At 42.4% G+C, this 24,408-nt stretch overlaps 1 protein-coding gene across 10 annotated transcripts in view; it reads left to right on the top strand.

Annotated features, from left to right (window-relative positions):
- The first annotated feature begins 432 nt into the window (after nt 1-432).
- TDRD1 (tudor domain containing 1) overlaps nt 433-24,408 on the top strand; it is a 56,592-nt gene continuing 32,616 nt past the window's right edge. For 2 of the 10 annotated variants that reach the window (XM_084846158.1, XM_084846150.1), the window contains exons 1-10: nt 433-462; nt 3,027-3,346; nt 4,661-4,725; nt 4,982-5,099; nt 5,745-5,850; nt 7,058-7,109; nt 13,962-14,087; nt 14,518-14,694; nt 19,077-19,220; nt 19,849-20,017. In XM_084846158.1, the coding sequence (XP_084702284.1) occupies nt 3,070-3,346; nt 4,661-4,725; nt 4,982-5,099; nt 5,745-5,850; nt 7,058-7,109; nt 13,962-14,087; nt 14,518-14,694; nt 19,077-19,220; nt 19,849-20,017 (1,234 nt within the window). In that variant the 5' untranslated portion in view covers nt 433-462; nt 3,027-3,069. Of the gene's footprint in view, nt 781-1,424; nt 1,665-2,085; nt 2,270-3,026; nt 3,347-4,233; nt 4,299-4,660; nt 4,726-4,981; nt 5,100-5,744; nt 5,851-7,057; nt 7,110-13,961; nt 14,088-14,517; nt 14,695-19,076; nt 19,221-19,848; nt 20,018-24,408 lie in introns of those variants that run through there. The other 8 variants (XM_084846153.1, XM_084846156.1, XM_084846157.1 and 5 more) reach the window with 8 other exon arrangements.

The following is a 24,408-nucleotide window of genomic DNA, read 5'->3' as shown; positions in this document are numbered from 1 at the left end:
TCCGAAAGCATGTAAATGTCAGCGCGGTAGGAAACTGCGTGTATACCAGCGGAGTATGCAGTTGCAAGCGTGGTAAAATCAGAACAATGTTCGCTATGTTTCACAGGGTTTTCATTTGCAAAGCACCCTTGGGTACGTGCGTTGTCTTGAGTAACCCGTACGTGAGTAATACATAAGGCTAGATGTAGTTGCATCAACAAAGCGAACGTGAAAAGGGCAACCTGTTTGCGCCGTGGGATGGATAGAAAAAGTATAAAGTATGTATCCGTAGGGGGAGGGCGCGCCTCCGCGCGCGAACTCTCTTCAGCGGCTCGCCTGTAGCCGCCTAGGACTTTAACGAGCCCTCCCTTTCATTTAATTTCCTCCCTCTTCTTCCCGCTCAAGTTTTTCGAACGTCCCATGGTCGTCCGCGCAGCAGGCGCATGCGCTCTTGCGATCACGAGGCAGTTGCGCGAAAGGCGGGTGAGTGAGAGACGTTGCTAAGAAGAACGTTGCTAAGAAGAAGGCTGAGGAGCGGGCGGGACGGGAGAAAATCGGGCGGGGGTGCCGCGCGGCCTTCGCCCTTCGAGGCGGCGGCGCGCTGAGGCGTCTTCCTGGGTACCCGTCGAGGTTTCAGCGAGGGAGGAGGTCGTGGCTCTGCGTGCCTTGCTTCGGTTTCCTTGCTTACAGTTGTGTCCCAAGCCCCGTCTTTCCTCCCGTGCTGTGTTCAAGGGTTGGGCTCGAGACTGCCGGGACTTGTTCGGGTCACGCCCATAAATGCCTTTATTCCTCAGACGCGGGGTAGCATCCAGTGTTAGCTCTACGTAGAGTAGACCTGCTGAAATGAATGGGGCAGTTAGTTGTGGCTACAAATCGCTAGGCCTCGGCAGGAGAGCGTCTGCGGCGCTTTCCTGTTTGCACGCCTGCGCCTCTACCTTCTGTTCGTCTCTCTCTCTCTCCCCCCCCCCCTTTGTTTGGGGAAGGATACTACGATCCTACCCATTGTACCTGGGATAAGTCCCATTCATATCAGGGGGCTTACTTCCAGATGAAGGTGTTTCGGATCTGGCGTTTTAAGTCGTCTGGTGTGGGCTTCCATAGGCCGGATCTGCACATGCAGTTAAGGGGAAGAGAGCTAAGAAAACTAGACGACCTGGGAAGAGGGCTTTGCCAATACTTCGCTCTCATATGTGATTCCTAAACTTTCAAACACATCTATCCCCCATATTTTGCTGCGAGAATGGTGGTCGTCTAATGACACCTCCGCTGGTTGGGAGAAAAAAAAAAAGTTTGCTTTCTTTCGGGTTTGGAGCTTGCTTCATTCATTGTATGACCCTGGCAGTTGAAAATAAAACCACACTCTCACAGCACCTAGTTCTCAACCAAGGAGTGCTAAGTCATTTCTGACCCTGGATTTGATGGTTTTTTAATTTGTCCCCCATTAGATGTTGATCTTCTTCTCCAGCACTTCCCACTTCCATTGCATGCCTTACAACGGCTCTTACTTCCTGTTATGTTAAAGCAAAAAAAAGAAAGTGAAACGTTTGCCAACCCTGACTGAAAAAGAATGAAATACTCTTGAGCATGTGCAGTTTCGCATTTTAAACTTAAATCATAACGCCATCCTGAGTAAAGGAATAAAGGAGTTCGCTTCTGCTGCCCTGATACTAAACAGATGTACTTGGGTATAAGCATTTTGTTGTCAAAAGGATAATCTATATTTTAAAGTGAAAATAATAAGATGAGCATCTGTTAAATATGTACATGTTGGTTTGGGTGTCACTGTTTTTTAAAAAATAAGGGGGCTGCCTGGCATGCCTATGCCGGCCCAGGTGCTGAAGCCAAGCATGTTTACAGCTGCCCCCATCACCAGCTGCTTTCTAGGTGGTCTTTTTGGGGTTCCCTCAGCTGTGGGGCCCTGGACTTTGGCCCTGTGATCCATCCCTAGTTGTACCACTGGCTCAGTCATGGCAGAGTTTTTATATGCTATTCCTCTTCATGTATCTACCAAGCCACCAGCTTGTAGGGGACAGGGAGCTGTGGCCCTCTACAGCTGCACTCAGTAGATGAACTCCAGATAGGATTAACACCTTTACTTTTTTGTAGGATACATCTGCAGTTTCTCAGTCACTGAATGCTCTGTACTGTGGTAGCTTTATCTGTTGAGTGTCTATCTCTTCGCTGGTGGCTTTTGTCACTTGAATAATCTAAATCGGTGTGTCGAAGTTATATGAAAAATATGTTGATCTTTGCCTACTTCACATGGCAAGGCAAGAATAATGGGCTTGATGTGAGTGATGCAATCCAATTAGCATTTCTGCATATAGGTTAGGGGTAGGCAACCTGATGCCCACCAGGTGTTGTAGACTATAATTCACATTAGCCCCAGCCAGCATAGCCAATGTTCAGGGATTGTGAGATGTAGGCCAAAACATCTGGAGGTTATCAGGTTGCCTAGCCCTGCCCTAAGTATTTCTTTTTCAGTTTCTGCTTTTACATGCTTCAATGGGTGAGTCTCCTGTGTATGAGGACAAGTCAATGTTAAAATGAATATATAGTTCTTATACTCCTACTAGCGGGAGTTGCTAACACAGTACCTTCACAAAATTATAAATACTGTAGTTCTTTGAAAGAAGACGTGAGGGGTTAAACTGGTTTAAGATTGTTACTTGTAACTATTTTTTTCTTTCGCATTTTATTTTTTTGATAAAAAATAAAAACCCAACAACATAGGATAGTTTGTTTTGTGGAACCTTGAAAACATTTCATATGCGATCCTATTGTGAAAACATTTTGCAACCGTTTTTATAGTTTTCTTCATATTCAGTGAATGAAACAATATTGCATAATGCTTAGCAGCTTGCTGCTTTGGAGAGGCTTTTTGGTTATAAATTATAAGCTAAAGTTGAAATTAAAGCTGTAATTAATACAGTTATGTAAAAGTACAAACATTTTGGTAATGTTTAAGATTTGATAGTCAGTTTGATCTTTGCTTCGCATAACTTAATTTTTTTAGCTCCTAATTTTTTAAAATTTCATTTTCCTAGTTGGTAAACAATATTCTTAAAGCTGTTGGGGAATGATTCCAATATGGATGTACACAAGATGGCACAGAGGTTTCATATAAGGAATAAAGAGACCAAAATCCCAAATGAATCTCTGAGAAGTCCCTACACGGGTCCCAGTATCAAAAGTTCCTTACATGAAGACAAAACATCAGCATTACCCAACAATTTTTCAATTTGTGACCAGACTAAGTTGTTCGTTTCAAATCGTGACAGTAGTCACGAAAGGAGTCAAGATGGCTGCCGTGGTGGCTCTTACAAAAAAATAATTGGATCAAATATGAATGGAGGAGAACTGAAAGGTGAGAAATGACACCACATTTTAAAATTTGAATTTCTTCAATTCTGGGACCCAGTTCATACATAATGACTACTCATGGGTTGTTTAAACTGTGGGTAGTTGGGACTGCATGAGCATGCTTCCTCTCAACCGATCACTACTTCTGCTTTGGTAAGTAGCCCAAGAACTCGCTGTTCCTGGCTTGTGCTCTGTGACATCTGTACCTGGCACTCTATGTTGTTGAGGGAGAAACAACCCAGTGTTTTAACCCAACAGCAAACCATGAGTTCCTGGGTTGTTTACCAAAGCAGAAGGAGTGTGCAGTTGGGAGGCAACATGTTCCAGCACAGTCCCAACTGCTCATGGTTTAAAAACCCACGGGTAGTCATTATGTGTGAACTAGGTCTATGATAGTTCACACATAAGGGCAGCAAATCATGGGTTAGTTGACCCAAGGTTTGCCATGACACATACCACTGTCTCTTTAAATATGCAACCTCCAATCTGCCCAAACTTACCTACAGTCGGTAGTTAGGTTAACTTTGAGTTGTTTAACCCACAATTAACTCATGGTTGTCTGGGTTCAGACATCATGGAACAATTTCCAGTCGGGTCGATTGGAGTTTCCATATTCAAAATGGTATTGGTATGCACACTACGACAAATTGTGGGCTAGTTAATTAACCGACGATTTCCTGCTGTTACATGCAAACGGGGACAATGTGTTGCTTTTGCAGTTTTATCCTGCATTGTTTGTGTGACCTTAGAAAATCGGAATGGTAGGTTTTTATGTATTTTATCAGTCTGCAAATTGAGGTCTCTAAGCACTGTTTTCTTTTAATAAAATATTGGGTAGCTTTGTTTTTGTATTTTTAAACTGTTTTTGTATTGTACAACCCCTTCAGTAAATTCTCAGCTGTTTGCCACCCACTTCTCACCCAATCCCCCAGTGTTGAAGCTCAGCTGTCCAGAAGGTAAGTTCACTTTGATTAGGAAACCAACCCATTGCTATAAAAGAGAAATAAGTAGCTGCTATTTAATTATAATTTTGGACATAATTGCTTTCTTGAGTGCTGTTTACTTAAGGGCAATTTTTAGCTTGTGTCATGATAACCTCATTTAGCAAAATTCTACCAATTTTAGCTGGTGGTGAATTGTAACCTTTTGCTGTGCAATCCTCTCCACATTTACTTGGAAGGAAGTCTTAGTTCATATATAGAATGCAGCCCTAGTTTGTCATCCAAAATGAAAGATGATGATATGCTGAGTTAATTATTTGAGACATGTCTCAGTTTTTTGAGAAATTATATTTGAATATTACTATTCTATATTTTAGGGAATTGGGAAACCATGAATGGTGTCAGTAACTTGCTGTCATCCTCTGCAAAGGAAATAAATCCTGTGAGTTACCAAGATTGAATCTCTCTCTCTTCCCTTCCATCTGTCCTAATGTCAGCAATTTTGAGCTCTGATAGTGTGTGTGGTTCCTTGGTGGCTGTCTACTTGTGCATTGGATTGTGATTATTATGGAGAAGTCCATTGATTTTATTTTGAAAGAAACTGGATGATGCCCATGCATTCCTGTTGTTAATAATAACAAACATCTTAATGTATTCTAAGATGTATATGTATAAACTATTATAAATATACGTTACAGGTGTCTGGTTTAGCCTTGATACATGGAAAACAGAGAAGATTACAGAGCTCTCCTGACATGGACTGTGATCCATTAAACCCTTTACATCCGCCCACTTGCCATTTTTGTGGACTGTTTGGTAAGTTTCTGTTACTTGATCTGTGATAGAATAGTGCAAACTCTGAACTTCTGATTTAAGAAAATCTGGTCCAAGCAATATTCTTTGCTTGTAACCTTTAAGGGAAGAATGTAAAGTGAGCTCAACTGTTACTTGAAGTCCCAGGCTCATGTGTCTCATCTACCTAAGGTGACCTTAGGCAAACCACCAACTCTCAGTTACAGACACATCTGCAACATGGGCACAAAATAGTGATATGTGTTGTATTAAGAATTACTGGGGTAATGTGTGTAGAGCGCTTTGAATACTTGAAATGCGCAAGGTGAAAACTGATTCTTTGTAAGCAAATTAAGTAATAAAGCATTATAAGTTAAATATAATCATATCAATTCTTTTATATAAAAGATATCTAAATGTAAAGCTACCTGTTGAACAGTTTGTGTTTTCCCATGTCAAGAAAAATGCTAGTTTTTTTTTTTTAAATGCCAATAGTATTAATACAGGTCTTCAAAAACAGTTTTAGTATTTCAGGGCTATATTGTTTGACGTTGACTGAAGTATTACGTTTAATGTAAATGCAATGATATATTCTTGGATACAGAATCAGAAATTTCTGAATACATACTGCAGTTTAAAACAATTTTTGGGATTTTTTACCCTCTTTAGGATCATTCAGGTGTACACAGTGCAAGCAGATATATTACTGTTCTCTGGATTGTCAGAGGAAAGCCTGGCAAATGCATAGTGTTGTTTGTAAGCCAGTTAAACTGAAGTAAGTTCATAGGTTAACGCAGTGTTAAATTGAATAAGACCTCTCAATTAACTTGAATTTTAGTTGCTTTTCTTTATGGTTGTTAAATTATGTGCTGGAATACATAGTGCAATTGCCCTGTGATAATTTATATAGCTTCTGACAGTTGCCCTGATTCAGAAAAAAAGAACCCATTCATGTAGGCAACCTTACGCACTCACTGTGGGTAAGTACGTAGGTTTGCATGCATAATTATGATGCTCAACTGAGCACTTGATATGAATTAGCACGCATGTCTAGGGCCACCAGTTACATATGGCTAATTGCCAGCAACTGCAGCACAATCTCACATCCCAACCTACCTCACAGGTTTGTTGTGATGATAAAATGTGAGAACCCTGTGTATGTTACCATGATATCTTTGTAGGCCCAGATCCAAACGTGATCAACATTTTCAACCCCTTTAGATACATTGGTATACAGGTAAATAGAATATATATAAGTGGGACCTACAACAAAATGTTGGAAGTTTGGAATTCTTCTCTCCCATTCCCATCCTCAACAGTCAGCCACCATGCTCAGTCTTCATTGGGCTGTTTTGGGGGGTTCTCCATTAGGATTATTTTGTAAAGATTTTTTTTACTTCTGCAAACCTAAGGGGTTTACCCTGTGTCTTCTCGTGCCTGCCTCTCGTGCATGGCTGTTGCCATTTTGGCTACATGAGTAATGGCATTCAAAGAATTGATTTAAGGTTTGGTGTGTTTCCTAATTTAAAAGTGGCTATTGCTCTTTCATAATGTGCGTAGTATTGCGTTTAGAAATCTGATTTAAATTTCCTTGGAGCTCCAGATAGGAGTTTTAATCAAGAAAGGGTAGTGGCAAAGGCTACTATGTGGAGACTCAAGTTTATTAAGCTGGAAATGAATGTTGGGCCTGCTCACTCTGCTCTTGCCTTGCCTCACTTCTTTCAAACACTAGCTTTGGCACTTTAATCTTAGTCCATTTACACATTGTCCTGATCATTCCTGGCTTAATTGTTCAACCAGGAATGCTATTTCCAAAAAGCCCTCACCATTTCTTGATCAGCCAGCAGGGATTTATAAACTGGCAATACTTTAGGTCTCTTTCAAAGTGCATATTGCTTCAAGTGGGTTGACTCTGAGTGTGTGGTTAAGGCTTCTTCAGCTTTACAGAACAGTTTTGCTAACAAATAAAAATGCTTTTTTAGTACAGATAAAGTTGAAGATAATGCAAAAACATTGGATGAAATCAAGAAAAAGGTATACTTAGAGTTATTTGCTTTTGTGGTTGGGGTGACAATCAATATTGAATTGTCTATTCGAATTTGATTTCCAGATTTCTAATCTATCTGAATGTTCTTAAGGAGTCTTCTAGCATCCTCCTAGCATCTTGCAGAGACAAGCTGGGATCCAGAAAACCACAAGAATGCCTCACACCATTTGCTAGGCCTTTTAAAATTTACTTTCCTCTTTAGTGCCTCCCCATGTGTCCTTGAAAATCTTATGAGTCACAGTGGACCTCCAGAGCAGCATTCAGAAAAGCACAAAAGTCTGCACCTCAATCAAAACACATCAAAGTTCTGTGATCACAGTAGTATTTTAGATACACGTACTGAGCCAAGATTCTCTGTTCTGCCTTAATTCAGGAACTGGTCACTCACAGTTGCTTCACTCCTTCTTATGATACCTTCCCTGGTTTCTAGCAGAGGAATAACTGTTAGACAGGCTGCTTATCAGTGCAGCAGCTACAGTACATTGGTGCTACTCCTTCACAGCAGAATGTTAATACTGCTATGTATTTTATCCACTCAGCCAACCAAAGAGTCCTTAATTCCCAGCATGTTTTCAGTTGGTCTATTTCTATGTTCTCCAGCTTCAAATGTCATTGTCCTATCCCCATCCTTATCCTTTGAATCTTAAACATGATAATTTAATTCCTCCTTTCCCCATTCATACATTTTGGATTCCTTATTTAATTGTCATCAGAACACTTGCCAGACTTCTTGTCATGTCAAAATGTAATGAAGCCCACTCATGTCATAGAATAGTAGGGTTGGAAGGGGCCTATAAGACCATTGAGTCCAACCCCCTGCTCGATGAAGGAATCTAAGTCAAAGCATCCCTGACAGATGGCTGTCTAGCTTCATCTTGAATGCCTCGAGTGTGGGAGAGCCCACCACCTCCCTAGGTAATTGGTTCCATTGTCGTATTGCTCTAACAGTCAGGAAGTTTCTCCTGATGTTCAGCCGGAATCTGGCTTCCTGTCACTTGAGCCCATTATTCCGTGTCCTGCAGTCTGGGATGATTGAGAAGAGATCCTGGCCTTCCTCTCTGTGACAACCTTTCAAGTACTTGAAGAGTACTATCATATTTCCCTTCAGCCTTCTCTTCTCAAGGCTAAACATGCCCAGTTCTTTCAGTCTCTTTTCATAGGGCTTTGTTTCCAGTCCCCTGATCATCTTTGTTGCCCTCCTCTGAACCCTCTCCAGCTTGTCTGCATTCTCCTTACAGTGTGGTACCCAGAACTGAACACAGTACTCCAGATGAGGCCTAACCAGTGCTGAGTAGAGGGGAACTAGTACTTCACGTGATTTGGAAGCTATGCTTCTGTTAATGCAGCCCAAAAGAGCATTTGCCTTTTTTGCAGCCACATCACATTGTTGGCTCATATTCAGCTTGTGATCGACAACAGTTCCAAGATCCTTCTCGCTTGCAGTATTTTTGAGCCAAGTATTCCCCATCTTGTAACTGTACATTTGGTTTCTTTTTCCTAGGTGCAGAACTTGGCGTTTATCCATATTAAATGTCATTCCGTTTTCTGCCCAGCACTCAAGCCTATCAAAATCACTTTGATTTTTGTTTCTGTCTTCTAGGGTATTAGCTATCCCGCCCAATTTTGTATCATCTGCAAATTTGATCAGCATTCTCTGCACCTCCTCCTCCAAGTCATTAATAAAAATGTTGAAGAGCACTGGGCCCAGGACTGAGCTCTGTGGTATCCCACTCGTTACCTCTCCCCAGTTTGAAAAGATCCCATTGAGAAGCACTCTTTGACCCAGTTCCTATAACCAACTGTGGATCCACCTGAGAGTTATTTCATCCAGCCCACTTTGAGCTAGTTTGCTAATCAGGATATCTTGGGGCACTTTGTCAGAAGCTTTGCTGAAGTTGAGATATTATGTCCACAGCATTCCCACAGTCCACAAGGGAGGTTACCTGATCAAAAAATAAGATCAGATTCGTATGGCAGGATTTGTTCTTGACAAATCCATGTTGCCTTCAAGTAATCACTGCATTGTTTTCAAGGTGCTTACAGATGGATTGCTTTATAACCTGCTCCAGAATTTTCCCAGGGGTTGATGTCAGACTGACTGGTCTGTAGTTTCCAGGTTCCTCCTTTTTGAAGATAGGGACAACATTAGCCCTCCTCCAGTCATCTGACATTTCACCCGTCCTCCATGATTTCTGAAAGATAATAGACAGTGGTTCTGACAGTTCTTCTTCCAGCTCTTTCATTACGATGCAGTTCATCTGGCCCTGGAGCTTTGAACTCATTCAAAGTAATTAGGTGTTCCTTGACCACATGCCTATAGATCTCAAGCTGCAATCCTGCCCCTTCAGCCTGTACTTTGCCTTTGCCAGGGGGGTCATAGACCCTCTTTCGGGAGAAGACTGAGCCAAAGTAGGAGTTGAGCACTTCTGCCTTTTCCTTGTCATCTGTTATCATTTTTCCATCCATATTTAATAGTAGAACCACCATTTCTTTCCTCTGTCTTTTACTATGCATATATCTGAAGAAAGCTTTTTAGCATCCCTCACTAACCTCAGCTCGTTCTCAGCTGTAGCCTTCCTGAGGCCATCCCTGCAATTCTTTGCTACCTGCCTGTACTCTTCCTTTGTAGCTTGGCCTTCCTTCCACTTCCTATATGTGTCCTTTTTTGTTTTCAGGTCATCTCTAGGCTTTTTGTAAAGCCACATTGGCTTCTTCTGTTGTCTTCCACCTTTTCTTGTTGGAATTGTTTGTAATTGTGCCTTGAGAATTTTCTTTTTTAAAAACTCCCACCCATCTTGGACTCCTTTTCTCGTTAGAGTCGCTTGCCATGGGACCTTACTGATCATTGTTCTGAGTTTATTAAAATGGGCTTTCCTAAAATCCAGGGTACGGGTTTGGCTACACACAGCTTTCGCTTCCTTTAGAACCAAGAACTCAAGTATAACATGGTCGCTTACCCCCAGAGTTCCTGTAACCGCTACTTGATCCACGAAGTCATCTCTGTTGGTTAGGATCAAGTCAAGGATAGCCGATCCTCTAGTTCCTTCCTCTACTTTCTGTAGCAGGAAATTACCTGCAACACAAGTCTGGAATCTCTTGGAGGGGCCATGTTTTGCAGAATACATGTCAGACTACATATATTTATTTCCCAATAAATATCAGGGAAATGGAAGTCCCCCATTACTACTACATCATACTTCCTTGAAACCTTGGCAATTTGCTTTTCAAAAGTTTCATCCTTGTCTTCTCCTTGATTGGGTGGTCAGTAGTAGACTCCGAGCACCAGGTTCCTTTTATTCTTTGCTCCATTTATTTCAACCCAGATGCTCTCGATGGGGCTACTGAGCTCCTCCTCCTGTATTTCTGTGCAGAGATATGTATTTTTCACATACAGTGCAACCCCACCTCCCTTTCTGTTCCTCCTGTTCTATTTGAACAAGCTATATCCTTCAACTGCTGTATTCCAGTCATGGGAGTCATCCCGCCAAGTCTCAGTTACACCTATCAAGCCATAATTTCCGTCCTGTATTAAGAGCTCAAGTTCATTCTGTTTTGTTCATTGTTGTATAGACATTGAAGACCATGTGCTTTATAGTTTGGCTTCCTACATGTTTCTGAAGACTATTATTGGGCGCTATTAGGGCTGTTCTTTCCATTGCGATGCATGAGCCTTCATCCATTGTTACCCCCAACTTTACGTCTCCCTCCGCTGTAGGATTCAGTTGAAAGCCCTCCTGATGAAGTTCTTCATGCTGTGGCCAAACACATTCTTCCCAGCCTTTGTGAGGTGCACCCCATCCCTAGCCAACAGCCCATCTTCCAGGAAGTATAGCCCATAGTCCCAGAATCCAAATCTCTCGCGCTGGCACCACCTTTGTAGCCAGTCATTCACCCAGAGTATTTTTTCTTTCCCTTTTGGTCCCTCTTCTAACTACTGGAAGGATGGATGAGAAAACTCTCTGAGCCCCAAAGTTCTTGAGTTTCCTTCCCAAAGCTTCAAAGTCTGACATGATTTCTTCGTAGCTCCGCTTGGCAGTATCATTTGTTCCCACATGGATGAGAAAAAAGGGATACCTGTCAGTGGGCTTTATGAGTGCAAGCAACCCTTCAGTCACGTCTCTTAGCCGTCCTCCCAGGAGACAGCATACCTGGCGAGTCCACGGGTCTTCGCGACATACTTGGGTCTTGATCCCACGCAGCAAGGAGTCTCCCACTACTACTACTCTTCTCTTCTTGTTGCTGTAGGCTGTGGTTTCATTGCCTCTGCTGGTCTGACCTTCAGCCTCTTGCTCGCTCTCATGCAGGTTCCCCTGTACTTCTTCCTCTGCAGGCTGTCCTCCAGTCCTCATCCTCAAGTGCCTGGAAACGGTTCCATAGCTCCACTACCTCCACTGGTGCAGAGTGGCTTCTATAGAGTTCTTTTGCTCCTAACTGTCACCCTTTTGCAAGGAGTATCCTCTACTGCATTTTTCCTCTCCTCAGCATTTTTTCCTCTTCTGCCTCAGCTTGCTGTTGCTCTTCTGGCTCCTGTACTTCACTTTGCTGCAGTAGTTCCCCCATTCTGTCCAAGAACTCTTCGTGTTCTCTTATCCCTGGAGGGTTGACAGTCACTGCTCCAGTCCTCTTACTTTTTCTTCTAGAAGTGTGATCAACTTGCATATGTTGCATGTGTAGGCCATGATGTTCTCAGGCAAGAAAACAAACATTGCACAAATGTTGCAGGTCACCACCACTGGAGAGTCTTTTCCTTCCATAGCCTCTATTCCCTTTTTGTGTCTAGCTTTCTGATTGTTCTAGAGTGGCGTGTGCCTGGTCCTCTACTCACTGAAGGTTAAAAACACTGACCCACTGGTATGGAAGTGTGTGTTAAAAGAAAAATATTTTTTTAAAAAATGAAAAACGTTAGGGGCTTACCCCTTGACCTCCACTGTCAAACTCCCCTGGCCAACTCCTGTTTGCTCCCCCTTACTGCTTGCTCTGATTGCTTGCTCTCTGGAAGCTTGCTTGCTTCTGTAATCCCTAGACCAGCTGGAGCAGCTTCCTCTGCTGTGCTGTGCTCTGCTGGGAGGTGGGAAACAGACTGAAACTTCCTGCCCACACAGCTGCTGGGAGTACACAGGCCACACCCCCTCAATTCAGTTGGAGCTCACAGGAGCAGCTGGTGAGCTCACAGCCACACAGAAGGAAAAGGACAGTCCCCTGGGCTTCCTCCAGGCTACTTACCTCTTTGCCTTTGTCTCCTTTTCCACTGTGACTCCCCTGGCCAACTCCTGTTTGCTCCCCCCATTCGCTCGCTCTGATCGCTTGCTCTCTGTTAGTTTGCTTGCTTCTGTAGTCCCTAAACAAGCTGGAGCAGCGGGAAACAGGAATGACGTTATGTCAAAGCATAATGTCTTATAACATGGAGATAATACTACTTTTGTGGTAGCTCAAAATGCCATTTGCCAGTTCTATAAAAGCGCCACTGTTCCTGATTATCTGGATTGCTGCTCACGATATCATATAAATGGGGGATGAGGGATGGTAACATGCCTATGGAAACACATGTTGGCTTGATATTTCTGACATGGCCTTCAGTGCTGCCCCCACTAAAGTTGATCCTTCAGTTGATCAAAGAAAATAATTACATTATGTTTAACTCAGAGTATTCTGAGTAGCTTAAATACCAGAATGGAGATTAAAACATTTCAGCAGAACAGTTTCCTGACAGCATTCAAACTTCACAGTAATGGAGACATGCTGCTGCTTCTACTTATCTGCATTCTGATTATCACTGTAGGTGGCTAAGAAAACAGGTCTACCTCAAGTTTCAATATTGGTCATATTTGATTCAAAATTGGGACAATTTTATTGGCAAGTATTTTAAAAGTTGTGTTAATGTGTTTCTCCATGGTTAAAACTGCACATATTTTATCTCCTATGAAATGGAAATGTCAGGTGATACGCTATCTCAGCAGTAATGAATCCTATAACAAGAGAAGCTGCAAAAAAGTCACTGGTTCTGGGCAATGTACACCTTCCATTTCATAAGGGAATGTTGATGCTAAGTCAGCCAAGTTTACTTTTAATTCTTGGAACTTAAAAACGATGTATCTGTAATGCTTGGCTGCCACTTAACATTTGAAGTTGTGCAATAAACCTTTCATGTGAGGTAAGTAGCATGGCGTGCAAAACAGTCCAGTTCTATACCTCTCACTTTTGTCACATGAGCAGCGTGCGTTGCACAGCTGTGAACTCAGTGCAAGTAAGTTAAAATAGCAACTTGATGCACTGGGGTTACCTAAATTGGTCCGTAAAATAAGTGAGCTGAGCAATGTGTGAATCTTACTTGGAAAAAAAGTTGAAGTAGGTTTCTGTATCACAGTGGCTTGGATCATAATATAAGTGATTGGAAGAAATTTCACAGAGGAAATGTTTCTAGTCCTGTCTTCCATCCTGCAGCTGCCAGCATCCCAAAAAGCTTATCCAGAAGGTCAGGGGCCCTTCTGAATAATCTGGGATGGGATGTGCAGGACTGCTGGAGGAGGGCCCCCAAATGGGTGGAGGTCTGTCCAGTTTTAAATTGTTCCCTCAGCAGCCCTCCATGCTGCATCTCATGTTATTCAGGAAGAGACTCAAGAACCCTCCTGGGAGGCTTTTGGTGGCAGGGTGGGTGGCAGTTGCAGCAGGACAAAGGAGTGGGAGTAATTCCTTCCATGAACTTCCTGCCATTTGCTTATCTTGCAATCCAAGCTATAGTTCATCTCAAAGCTCTTCACATGATTTAAGTACTCTAGAGTACTGGCAGTGTATTTGCGTATTCTGATTAGTAAACAAATGTAATCATCTGCTTCTAATAGGAAAATGTGCCATCTATGAATACTAACAAAGCAGAAGAGCAGGATCAGAAAAGAGAAGAGCAGGACAAGAGAACAATGTTTTCTGATCTGAATACATTGGGGCTCAAAAGAAATATGAAAATAGAGGTAAGTTTTGCTTTTAACTGATTCATGTTTGAAGTTTGAATTTGAATATATTACCTAGTAACATTGTTAGACTTGCTTATCCTCTAGATTACTGCAGCTTTCTGACTGGTGACAGCTGACGTCTTAGTTTTCTTTCCTGCATAATCTGAATAATGAGGTGCTCATACTTGTATAAGGAGCCCAGCTAAATAGATGATATTGTACGCAAAAAATATTAGAGTTCGTTGTTGACATGAATCTTCTGCATCTGGTGCTTTAAATAAAACTTTGAATGCTTAAAAGTTTTTAGTGGTTGGATGTATACTAATCAATCTCGATTAAAAAAAATGTTTATATATATATATTTTAGAGATACTTTAAATACATGCATACATACATACATACATCTATTATTGTAGACCAGCTTCTTGCAGCATGGCTTTCTTTCTAGGGCACAATAACGGAGTTCAATAACCCTGGTGAATTCTGCGTACTAGTCAACTCCCCAGAAGTTCTAAGTAATATTAGCAAACTTACTGTGAAGCTGAAAGATTACAGTGGAGTTAATGAAGATGAATATATTCCTGTCAAAGGAGAAGTTGGTGTTGCAAAATATTCTATCGATCAGGTAACTTAATTTTTGAACAGACATAGTGACCAGTTGACTTTTGATAGGCTGTCCAAAAAGAATAAGCTACCAGCAGTTTAACATTGTAGATCTATAGGAAATATGTATTTTAGGAAAGAATATATTTTAGCAAAAGCTAGATGTATACTTAAGTCTTGTCTTGAGCATGTATAACTGAAGTACAGGCAGTAGCTTGTAACTTAGTGAAAGGCAGAAATGTCTTGCAATGTAACTTCCTTTACCAGTTACTTGCTTCAGATTTTTCTTCACTAGAGAAAGCCGATGAAAAGTGTTGGGATCCTTGGATAAATGATGCCAGGGAATCAGTATATGATAGTTGACCTGAAGTCATCTGTTCTTAAAATATGCTAAGTGTTTACAGTTTTGTATTATGCTGCTGTCTAAAAGTGCAGTTTAATGCTGTATGATTGTGCAGGTAACTTCAGTTAACCCTCTTATAAACATACCAGACAAGGAAAAGGAAGGGTGGTGGAATGAAGCCATACACCTGTTGGCTCTGGTGCTTACCTTAGGACTCATGGTTTCCTACCTCGGGGACAAAGTACCTTCAAATGCTATCCCAGAGTAACCATCCTTCCTGAAATCAGCCTCTCTGCTGTTGTAGGGAAAACCTCAGAACCTTCTCCTCTTTCAGATCTTCCTGGGATTATAGTGACTATACATGTCAGTGTAGACACCTGGGGCACCCACTGCCAGGGACTATTGGTCTAATCAGAAGAAAATTCATAGCATAAACTGATTGGAGGTTCAGGCAGTCCATCTAGTTCTAAAGCACTTCATCCAAATAGTCTACCAATTGGGTGTCCTAAAGACAGCCAATATTATGGCAAAGGCACACTTAATACAACACATGGTCTCGCTCACTTCACAAGGAAGCAACCTCCCTGCTAGGGTGATGGAGCACAGTGGCCTTTCCCCTATGGCACAACACATTCCAGGGACCTTAAAACACCACAGACTTTTTCAGTCACTACCATCTGGACCCAGGGGAACGGAGGCTGGATCTGGCTGTATTCCAAACCCTGTAGTGACACTTTGGCCTACTGGAAGTGGACCTGTTAGCCTCTCTGAGGAACTGCAAGCTCCCCATGTTCTTTTCCCAGTATATAACACCAAGAGTAGAAATCCTTGATGTCTTGAGCAGGATAGGTACTTGTAGTCCTCATGGCCTCAGTTTTCAGAGATACTCCAGATGGCGCAAGAAGATCTGTGATTCCTCACAAAGGTCCCTCATCTGCTATCCCAAGGGCTGGTGCTTCATCCAGATCCAGGCTGGTTGCACCTACCTGCCTGGCATCTCAAAGCTGCATTTACCTATCCGTAGGGTATTTGGAGGAGGTAGTTAACGCTCTGCTTTCTTCCTGAAAACTATTTACTACCTATATATACAAGGCTATGTGGAAGGCATTCATATGCTGGTTATGCTGGGCGCAAATCCTACAACTACAAAAAAAATGGGCATTAAAGAGCTACTTCTGTTCTATAGACAAATCTGGATCTTGGACTCAAAGCTACTACACTACGAAGACAGCATCAGCCCTTTTGTTTCTTCTTTCCGGCAGGGGCGCCAACTGCTGTGCTGTCCTTAGGTGCTTTTTCATGGGGCCTTCCTCCTCAGTTCACTGTGCACCACTTCCCTTCATGGAACCTACACATTGGATTCTCGCCACTCAAAGGCACCTTTGTGACCCTCAAAGTAGTACCACTTAGGTTGCTTTTACAGAATGTTATTTGTAGTCGCAATCACCTCAGCTAGGAAAACAGTGGCTTCCAGCATGGATTTGGGACAGAAACTGCCCTGGTCATCCTGGTGGATGACATACGACAGGGGATGGATGAGGGGAGTGTGATCGTATTGGTTCTCCTGGACCTTTCAGCAGCTTTTGATACTATTGACCAGGCAAGGCTCCACATATTGGACAGCCATAAGAGTGCACTTGCGAATGACTGACCTCCCCAAAGGAATTAATGCCCCCAACTCTGCATTTTTGAGGCACTCAATTTTTCAAAAATGCTGGGGAGCAAGTGATGGTCCTTCCAAAGTGCTGTTTCAACACTTCAGAATGATAGTCAGTGGCAAGATCGCTAAAAGCGAGTGGCACGGGCTTTTTTTTTTGTTGCCAGTCTTGCTGAATGGCTTTGTAGCCCGTCACCGCAACCCATGATAAAAACAACCAACCATGGCTGGCTGCCCATAATGGGTTGTTGTGTTGTGCAAACTTAGTCTTTAACTGGTTGGTTGCTGTTTCTTTTGTTGTAGTTTTAATAGTATTTTTAATAGTACATTTTAACTGAGATTCTGTTTTTAATCTGTATTTTATTTGTTCATCACCTTGAGTACCATTTTTGATAGAAAGGCAGGATATAACCGGAAATTTTACATCTCTACCCACCACCCAGGAAAAGGTAGAGATCACGTGACCAAGACCTCATCTATTAGAGGTCTTGGTCACGTGATCTCTACCTTTTCCTGGGTGGTGGGTAGAGATGTAAAATTTCCGGTAACATTTCCATGAAGCCATGGAAAAAATGGAAATTTGGAAGAATTCAGGGGAAAATGGAAATTGGGGGAAATTGGAAAAAAAAAAACTTATTTTTTTAGTGCTCTTTACAGATGTAAATTTATTTTATTTATTTCATTTATTTCATTTCTATACCGCCCAATAGCCGAAGCTCTCTGGGCGGTTCACAAAAATTAAATCCAAGCAACACACAATAAAACAATTTAAAATATACAGAACATTAAAACCACAATATAACAATACAACCACAATAAAACCTAGCAGCAGTGCAGGAGTTTAAAATACAGATTTAAAACAGCAAAGATAAAAATTTAGAAAGCTAAAATACTAAGTCATTTTGTTGTTTTAGGATGGCCTTCCCCAACCTGGTGCTCTCCAGATATTTTGGACTTAAGCTCCTATCAGCCTCAGGTCAGGAATGCTGGGCATTTTAGTCCAAAACATCTAAGGCACCAGGCTGAGGAAGGCTGCTTTAGAAACGTAAACCAGCCTTTATGTCCCTGAAGCTATATTATGTATAACTTGGTTTTCTCATAAAATTATAAAAACTTTAAAATGTGAAGTCAGTAAATTTGTCATTATTGTCTGAATAAACTATACTTCAAAAATTTAGGGAGCAATCCTATGGCCACTAGACATTGTGTAGAGGGCCATAGGATATGCTTTTTTCCAGGAACTGACCTCCACCCACATCCGCGCTGCCTTGGAGGCAGCCCCTCTGTACTCGGGAGGAGCGCAGAGCGACTGAAAAGAGGCGGAGCTGGGGGCATTTCAGGGCGGGGAGGCTGGAGCTGCGTGTATGACACATCCTATGTGTTGTACAGCAGCCTCCTTCCCCGCTCCGTGCTCCCGCGGCTAGACAGCTGCAATTGGCTGTCTAGCCAAAAAAGCAGGGCAGGAGAGGTGTGGAGGGAATGATCCCCCCCCGTGCCTCTCCTGCCTTGCTTTAGCTAGGCGGTTGCCTCCGACTTTGGAGGCAGCCACCTAGCTTGATAGGATTGCGCCCTTAATATACTAAACGTGGTTAATTTTATGAGCAAACCAAGTAATACATAAAGGATTTTGGGTTCCTAGTTTGTCTGATCAGAGGAAACTTCACCAAGTAGCCCCTGAAACATCTGAATCATCCTAGAGACTGGACAAAGCAGGAAGAATTGGAGGCAAGGGAAGACAAGTCCAGAAACACAGGACTATAGAACAAAACTCAGACTGTCAAAAATGTACATTTTCTTCCGTATTATGATAATAGTGACTGTATTCACATGTTGGGAAATTGAGCGTGACTTGGAGTGTCCCAAAATATTTATCTGTAAGAAGATACACTGGATCAGTAATTTTAATAAGAAATGGAAGAAATAATGCTGAGAATCTTATGAGAGGATTAAAAAACATTTTTCTCCATGGCTTCATTATTTCCAGACATTTTACATCTCTAGTCTTTCTAAAGATGTTTTCTTATTACATAGTTTTCAGAAAACATTTGGGGGAATAAAGGCTTGGTAACAATAATAAACACCTTGTCTTAAATTCTAAAAAAATAATAAATTCAAAGCTGTTCAGTTTTTCCAATATTTTGGGGGAAAAACCCACAAAAGCAGTCCTTGGGGGAAAAATGGGAAAAACTGCTTTTCCCCCAAATTTTCCCATTTTTTTTCCCAGGCCTTCTCATCTCTAGTGGTGGGGCAATTTAACCCATTGTATAATTCTTCTATCACACCAAACTGGAAGGAACCTTCACAATAAATAAGCGATGTTCCGTTTTTCACCTTTTAGTAAAGAAAAACATAGCTAGTAGTTAGTTATAATTTTCTAAACCTAAAATAATTTGTTCACATTCAGACCTGGAACAGAGTGCTTATAGAAGAGGTAGATATCCTTAAGAAAAGTGCTCGGGTGCTATATATTGACTATGGAAATGGAGAAAATGTTCCACAAAACAAAATTAAACAATTGAATAAAGAGATTGCTCACTTTCCACCCTGCGTAAGTATAAGTTTTAATATTTAATGAATTCTGAGGGAATATATGCTTTTATGAGCAGGGTGTCAAGCAACCAGCTCTGCATACTGAAATTCTGAAGAATGCAAAGTTGAATTCTCTTTCATATTCAGAATGTAAAATGAAAAAAAATGTATCTATTTTTTATGTAGGACTGCTAGAAAATGTACATTCCTAGCCCAACTCTATTTTTGTTGTCCTGTGCTTGGGATGGAAGGACCACTTGAGGTGCACTCAAGTCTTTTCCAGATCCCAATCCTCAAAGTTCTACATGCTTTCACTCTTACACAGGATGGTTAGCCTAGTAAGATATAATAATAGCAGTGTTGGAGTGGGAATTGAAGCTTTCTGTCTTTGATGTGCTGATGACTCAGTGTGAGGTATTCATTAGAACACTTTGGATACTCTGTGTTTCTGAACAGCATGTTTAACTAAATGAATAATTGTTTAGTTGCAGAAATTACAGTAGCCATGTGCTTAAAAGACTGTCATGCTGGCTGTTTCAGAACGTTCATGTTCTAGTCTGAGTCTTAACAGTGTTGTCATTTTTAGAGTCACTAGTAGCTGGTGTTTCTAACATTCTTAAAAAAAGTGTATTTTGCTTTGTTTTCAGGCCATTAAGTGTTGTGTTGCTAATGTCCTAGCTAAAAAAGGGTGGAATGCAAACTACAGCAATACTATTGCTCCACTTCTTATAGGAAAATATTGTTCATTGACTGTTGTTGATGTTTTGATGGGTGAGATGCCATACTTCGCTGTAGATGTTGTCTTGCCAGATTCTGGTGAGTTGGGTTAACAGTAATAATTCTTTTTTTGTTGAATTTGTCAATTAAGCAGCGACTGTGAAGATCAAATTTACTAAACTGCCAATATGCCCACCTTATGCAGTGAATGTGTTAGAAAAGCATAGCCTAGGGATGGATGAGCCACTGCACAATGAGTTAAAAAGGTTCTGGCCAAGGAATAATGACTGCCATGTATAACATTTATGAAAACCAAAGGTCAGGAATGAATATGGCATACATTAGTAAGTAACAATAAGCCCTGCATTATCTAGAAACAAAACTCCACTTTGATTTGGGATCTTGGGTAGCAGAGCTGAGCCAGACCTTGGCTTTGGAGAGGTGCTGCTGGTCAGTGGAGACAACACTGAGTGAGATGAGCTAGCAGCCTGACTGAGAGACAGCTTCATATGTTTATATACGTGGAGGTGAGGATGTTTTCCCATTTGACCCAAACAACGGAAAATATGTCCATGCTTCCCCAGGTTGTATATACACTCCCTATTGTGTCCAGATAGTTGGTGTGCTGATTGTTGCTTGGATGTCAGCAAACATGTGGTGGAGCTAGTTAGTGTAAAGCCCCTCTATATGTTTGCTCTACACATACCATATAGGGCTTATATATTTAATAATTCTGGCTTGAAGGATTCTGTCCATCACTTTCCCTGGAACAGATGATAGGCTAACGGGTCTAGAACATTCTAACTGCCCCATGGATCTTTAAAATTAGTTATGTTGGCTACTTTCCAATCATCCAATTCAGAATTCAATTTTAGTGACAAGTTGTATATTCCTATAGATCAACAATTTTAGTTTTTGAGATGCTTAAGAGCTATAGGGTAGAGGTGGGAAACCTGGGGCCTGGGGACCCAATCCAGCCTTCTGGGATTCCCCAGATGTCCTCGTCCCCTTCCCTTGGACACAGAGCCTTTCCCCCAGCCACCAATCATTTGGTGGTTTCACAGCTTTGTTGCAGTTTTTCCCCATTTCAAAAGGTTGAAATGCCTTTCCTAAGGCTTAGTTAGTAACAGTAAGAACTTTAAGCTACAATATGCTGGTTATTTTTTGTATTTTTGGCCCCAGGCCCTTTGCCCCACCCATCACTGAAATGTGTCCATGAGAGCTTCTCCAAAATTGAATTTGGCCCTCAGGTTCAATAAGGTTCCCCACCCATGTTCTTTTAAATCATAGAATCATAGAATAGTAGGGTTGGAAGGGGCCTACAAGGCCATCGAGTCCAACCCATTGAGTCTGGGTTGTATACTGCCTGTATTCAGCTCTAGAAGTTAATCCTCTATTTGACTTAGTTCTGCAGAAAAACTAGTGTAGGCAAGGGTGTCTGTCAAACGTCTTCTACAGTGTAGACCAGCATAAAGCATCTGTTCAGGTTGAAATCCTAAACACGGTGGGATGTTTATCCCATTAAGCTCAATTGGACTTCTGCTTAGGGCTGGTCTGTTAGTTTCTCTGCAGTCTCCTAATCTTCTCTTTAGCAGTCCTTTCACATCTTTGACATCTAACTATCTGACCACCTCCCTGACAGGTTTTCTGATTCCAGTATATTTAAATAAATTGTCTGTCTTAGGTTGCAGTCGTTCACATACTTTCTCCTTTGTGGGCTCTGTGCATCACACATATGGGCTCTGCGCCTGCTTAGAGCCTCGATTCGGGAAACTTCTATAGCTGAGGCGTTTGCGCAGGAACCCTTCCCCCACCATCCCAGCGCAGATGTCTCTAGCAGGCTCCCACTTATTCCCTCAGTTCTCTTTACCACCATTGTAGTAGCCTCATCTGGGAACTTCTCTTGGCTTCAGTTCAATCTGAAAGTGTTTTTTTGTAGCTGAGGTTTTTATTCTGTATTCTTAACTATCAAGTATTTCTGCCTTTATCTTAGTGTTAATTTAATTTTTCTGTTTGATTTACAAGATTTTGCAATTTCCTTCATAGGCATATGGCCCTTAGGGCGCCATTTCGAAAGTGTAGCTGATGTGCAGCTAAGCTACCACCTTCCGATGGGCATTATTTGTGCCTTTTCTGCCTTGGCAAAAGCCACGTTGTTGAGGCTTGTCCTCATTGCCTAGCCTTTTCATAACAGGTGAGGCAAAATGGCTCTTACTAGCTGAAAGTCGCTGTCTGGGAACAAGCATTGGAAGCTGTTGAAGAGCCAAAAGTATGGCAGAGAAATCAACCTCGCCCTCAAAGATTTTGCCTGCTGAGCAGGAGCCTGTTCCAGTGTTGGGAATATCGTCCCCTCAATGTTATACTCCTCCAATGTATACAAGACCCACCCCACCCCAGGGGTTTGATGTTTTCACTGGCCAAGAAGCTAACTAAAAAGGCTAAAGCTTCAAAACAGGCTAGTCTGCCTTCTTCAAAGCTGAAAAAGGAGGATAATAAGACTTCTACAAAATTAGATGACTTTAATCGCGATTGAGTGCGCCCTCCGAACTCCCCCACTCTCCCTGACTCTGCGTGAGCACTGCGGGATCGACGGCAGCCTCCACATTTGGTTACATATCCCAGCACTCCAACTCAAGATGAAGTGCATCCTTCGACTCTGACTGCTTCACCCATCTCTATTCCAGCATTTTGGGATTGACAGCGACCCTTGGTACTGGCTGTGTCTCCCACTACTCCACCAGTGCCTCAAAGTTGAACACGGTCTCCTGCACCGATGACTGTACCTGCTGCTCCACCAATGTTGTTTTCACCAGTTCGTATGTGAATCCAATCCAGGCAGGGAAGCCTATTCCAGTTATAATAAAGTGGGAAGGTGAGATACGGGATTGGTCCCCAATGGACCCACCCATTCTGCCACCTCATCATTGCCAATTGGAAGGCTATGGCACAGGACCTGATTGGCATTTGCGATCACCGGATTAAATCTATTCTTCTTATAGAGGTCATGCCCCTACTTTTACTAACGTATCAATTATTTTATTTATTTATTTATTTCATTTCTATACCGCCCAATAGCCGAAGCTCTCATCAATTATAGGGATGGGTTTAGATCACCCTTCACCACAGAAAACCCCAGGATTGGGTTGAAGGCTGTAGTGATCCCTGTGGTCCATACTACCCTGCTCCGCCATCCTGATCCTTATTGGGGAGAAAGTTGGTACCGGTGACAGCCATTGGCTATGGTGTCAAGACCTCTGGAGTAAGAAGATGCTCTTCATGCCCCAACTCTGGTCAGGCTGTCTGTTCAACTGCAGTTACAGACCACGCAGTTGCAAACTGTCCAGCCTGTCCTACTGCAGCACAGTTGCAGACTACCCTGCTGGGTAATGCCACTGGCTACGCTACAGTTGCTTGCACAAACTAATACTATTGCCGTCTCGTCATTCTCATACAAGGAGGGAGGCAAGCGGGGTCCACCCCAGGTTCCGCCAGAGAAATCTCTGTTTTCAGGTATGGAGGGCTATCACTCCGATACCACATGCCAGTCTTCCTGTCCTCTCTCCATCTTGTCACCTGATGCCATTATTGGATTGAATGAAGCCATCTCTCTGTCAGAGGACCTGAGAGAATTTTCTAGTCAGGTTCTGAGAATGGGGCAGGCATTGGGTCTAGAGACCAAGCAAGTAGCTTCCACGGTGCAAGATCCAGTTTTTGATGCAGTGAATGCAGAATCTTCCCAACCAGTAGCCATTCCTCTCCTCCCTGCACTACAGTTGACCATTAACCAATCCTGGAAAGCTGCCCCCCCCCCCCCAGTATGCCACCAGTGCCCAAGCACTTGAAGGAGATGTATCGTTTACAGAAGGCTAATACCGACTACTAATTCAAGAGCCCAGCCCCAAACTCGATGGTTGTTGAAGTGGCGTAAGGCAACACCAGTAGGGCACATTCCTCTCCAACTGACAAAGAAGGCAGACACCTTGATCTACTTGGGAGGAAATTATATTCTTCTACAGCGATGGGTCTGAAGATCTCTAAATTATCAGGTGGCGATGTCTGGGTGCCAGCTATTGCTATGGGACAGAGTTGGTCATCTCTTTGACCATCTTCCAGATGACAAGAAAGAGTTGGATCACCTTTCAATCTTGAGGCTTTGAAGCTGTCAAGACAGTAAATAAATATGTTGCATCATCAAGTCACCTGTGCCACAAAAGTACTGGTTTGTTCCATCGGCATACGTTGCCATGAATGGTTGAGGTCAGCTGGCCTCCCACAAGAGACTAGAGTCCGCATTGAAGACCTGCACTTCAATGGTCAAGGGTTGGTTAATGTGAAAACTGATGACGCATTAGACTCAGTCCAGAAGGCCCATACTACGGTGCGTCATATGGGCTTTATACCCCAGCAGCTGTCCAGACAGCAGTGTTGGTTCCAAAGTTCCACCGCCAGATACCAACCCCCAAAACCAGGGCCATCGCAGCAGAACTATC

Source organism: Heloderma suspectum, chromosome 3, assembly GCF_057233095.1.
Source record: "Heloderma suspectum isolate Gila_16-S chromosome 3, 16-S_ref, whole genome shotgun sequence".
Lineage (NCBI taxonomy): Eukaryota > Metazoa > Chordata > Lepidosauria > Squamata > Helodermatidae > Heloderma > Heloderma suspectum.
This window is presented reverse-complemented; position numbering and strand designations above follow the sequence as displayed.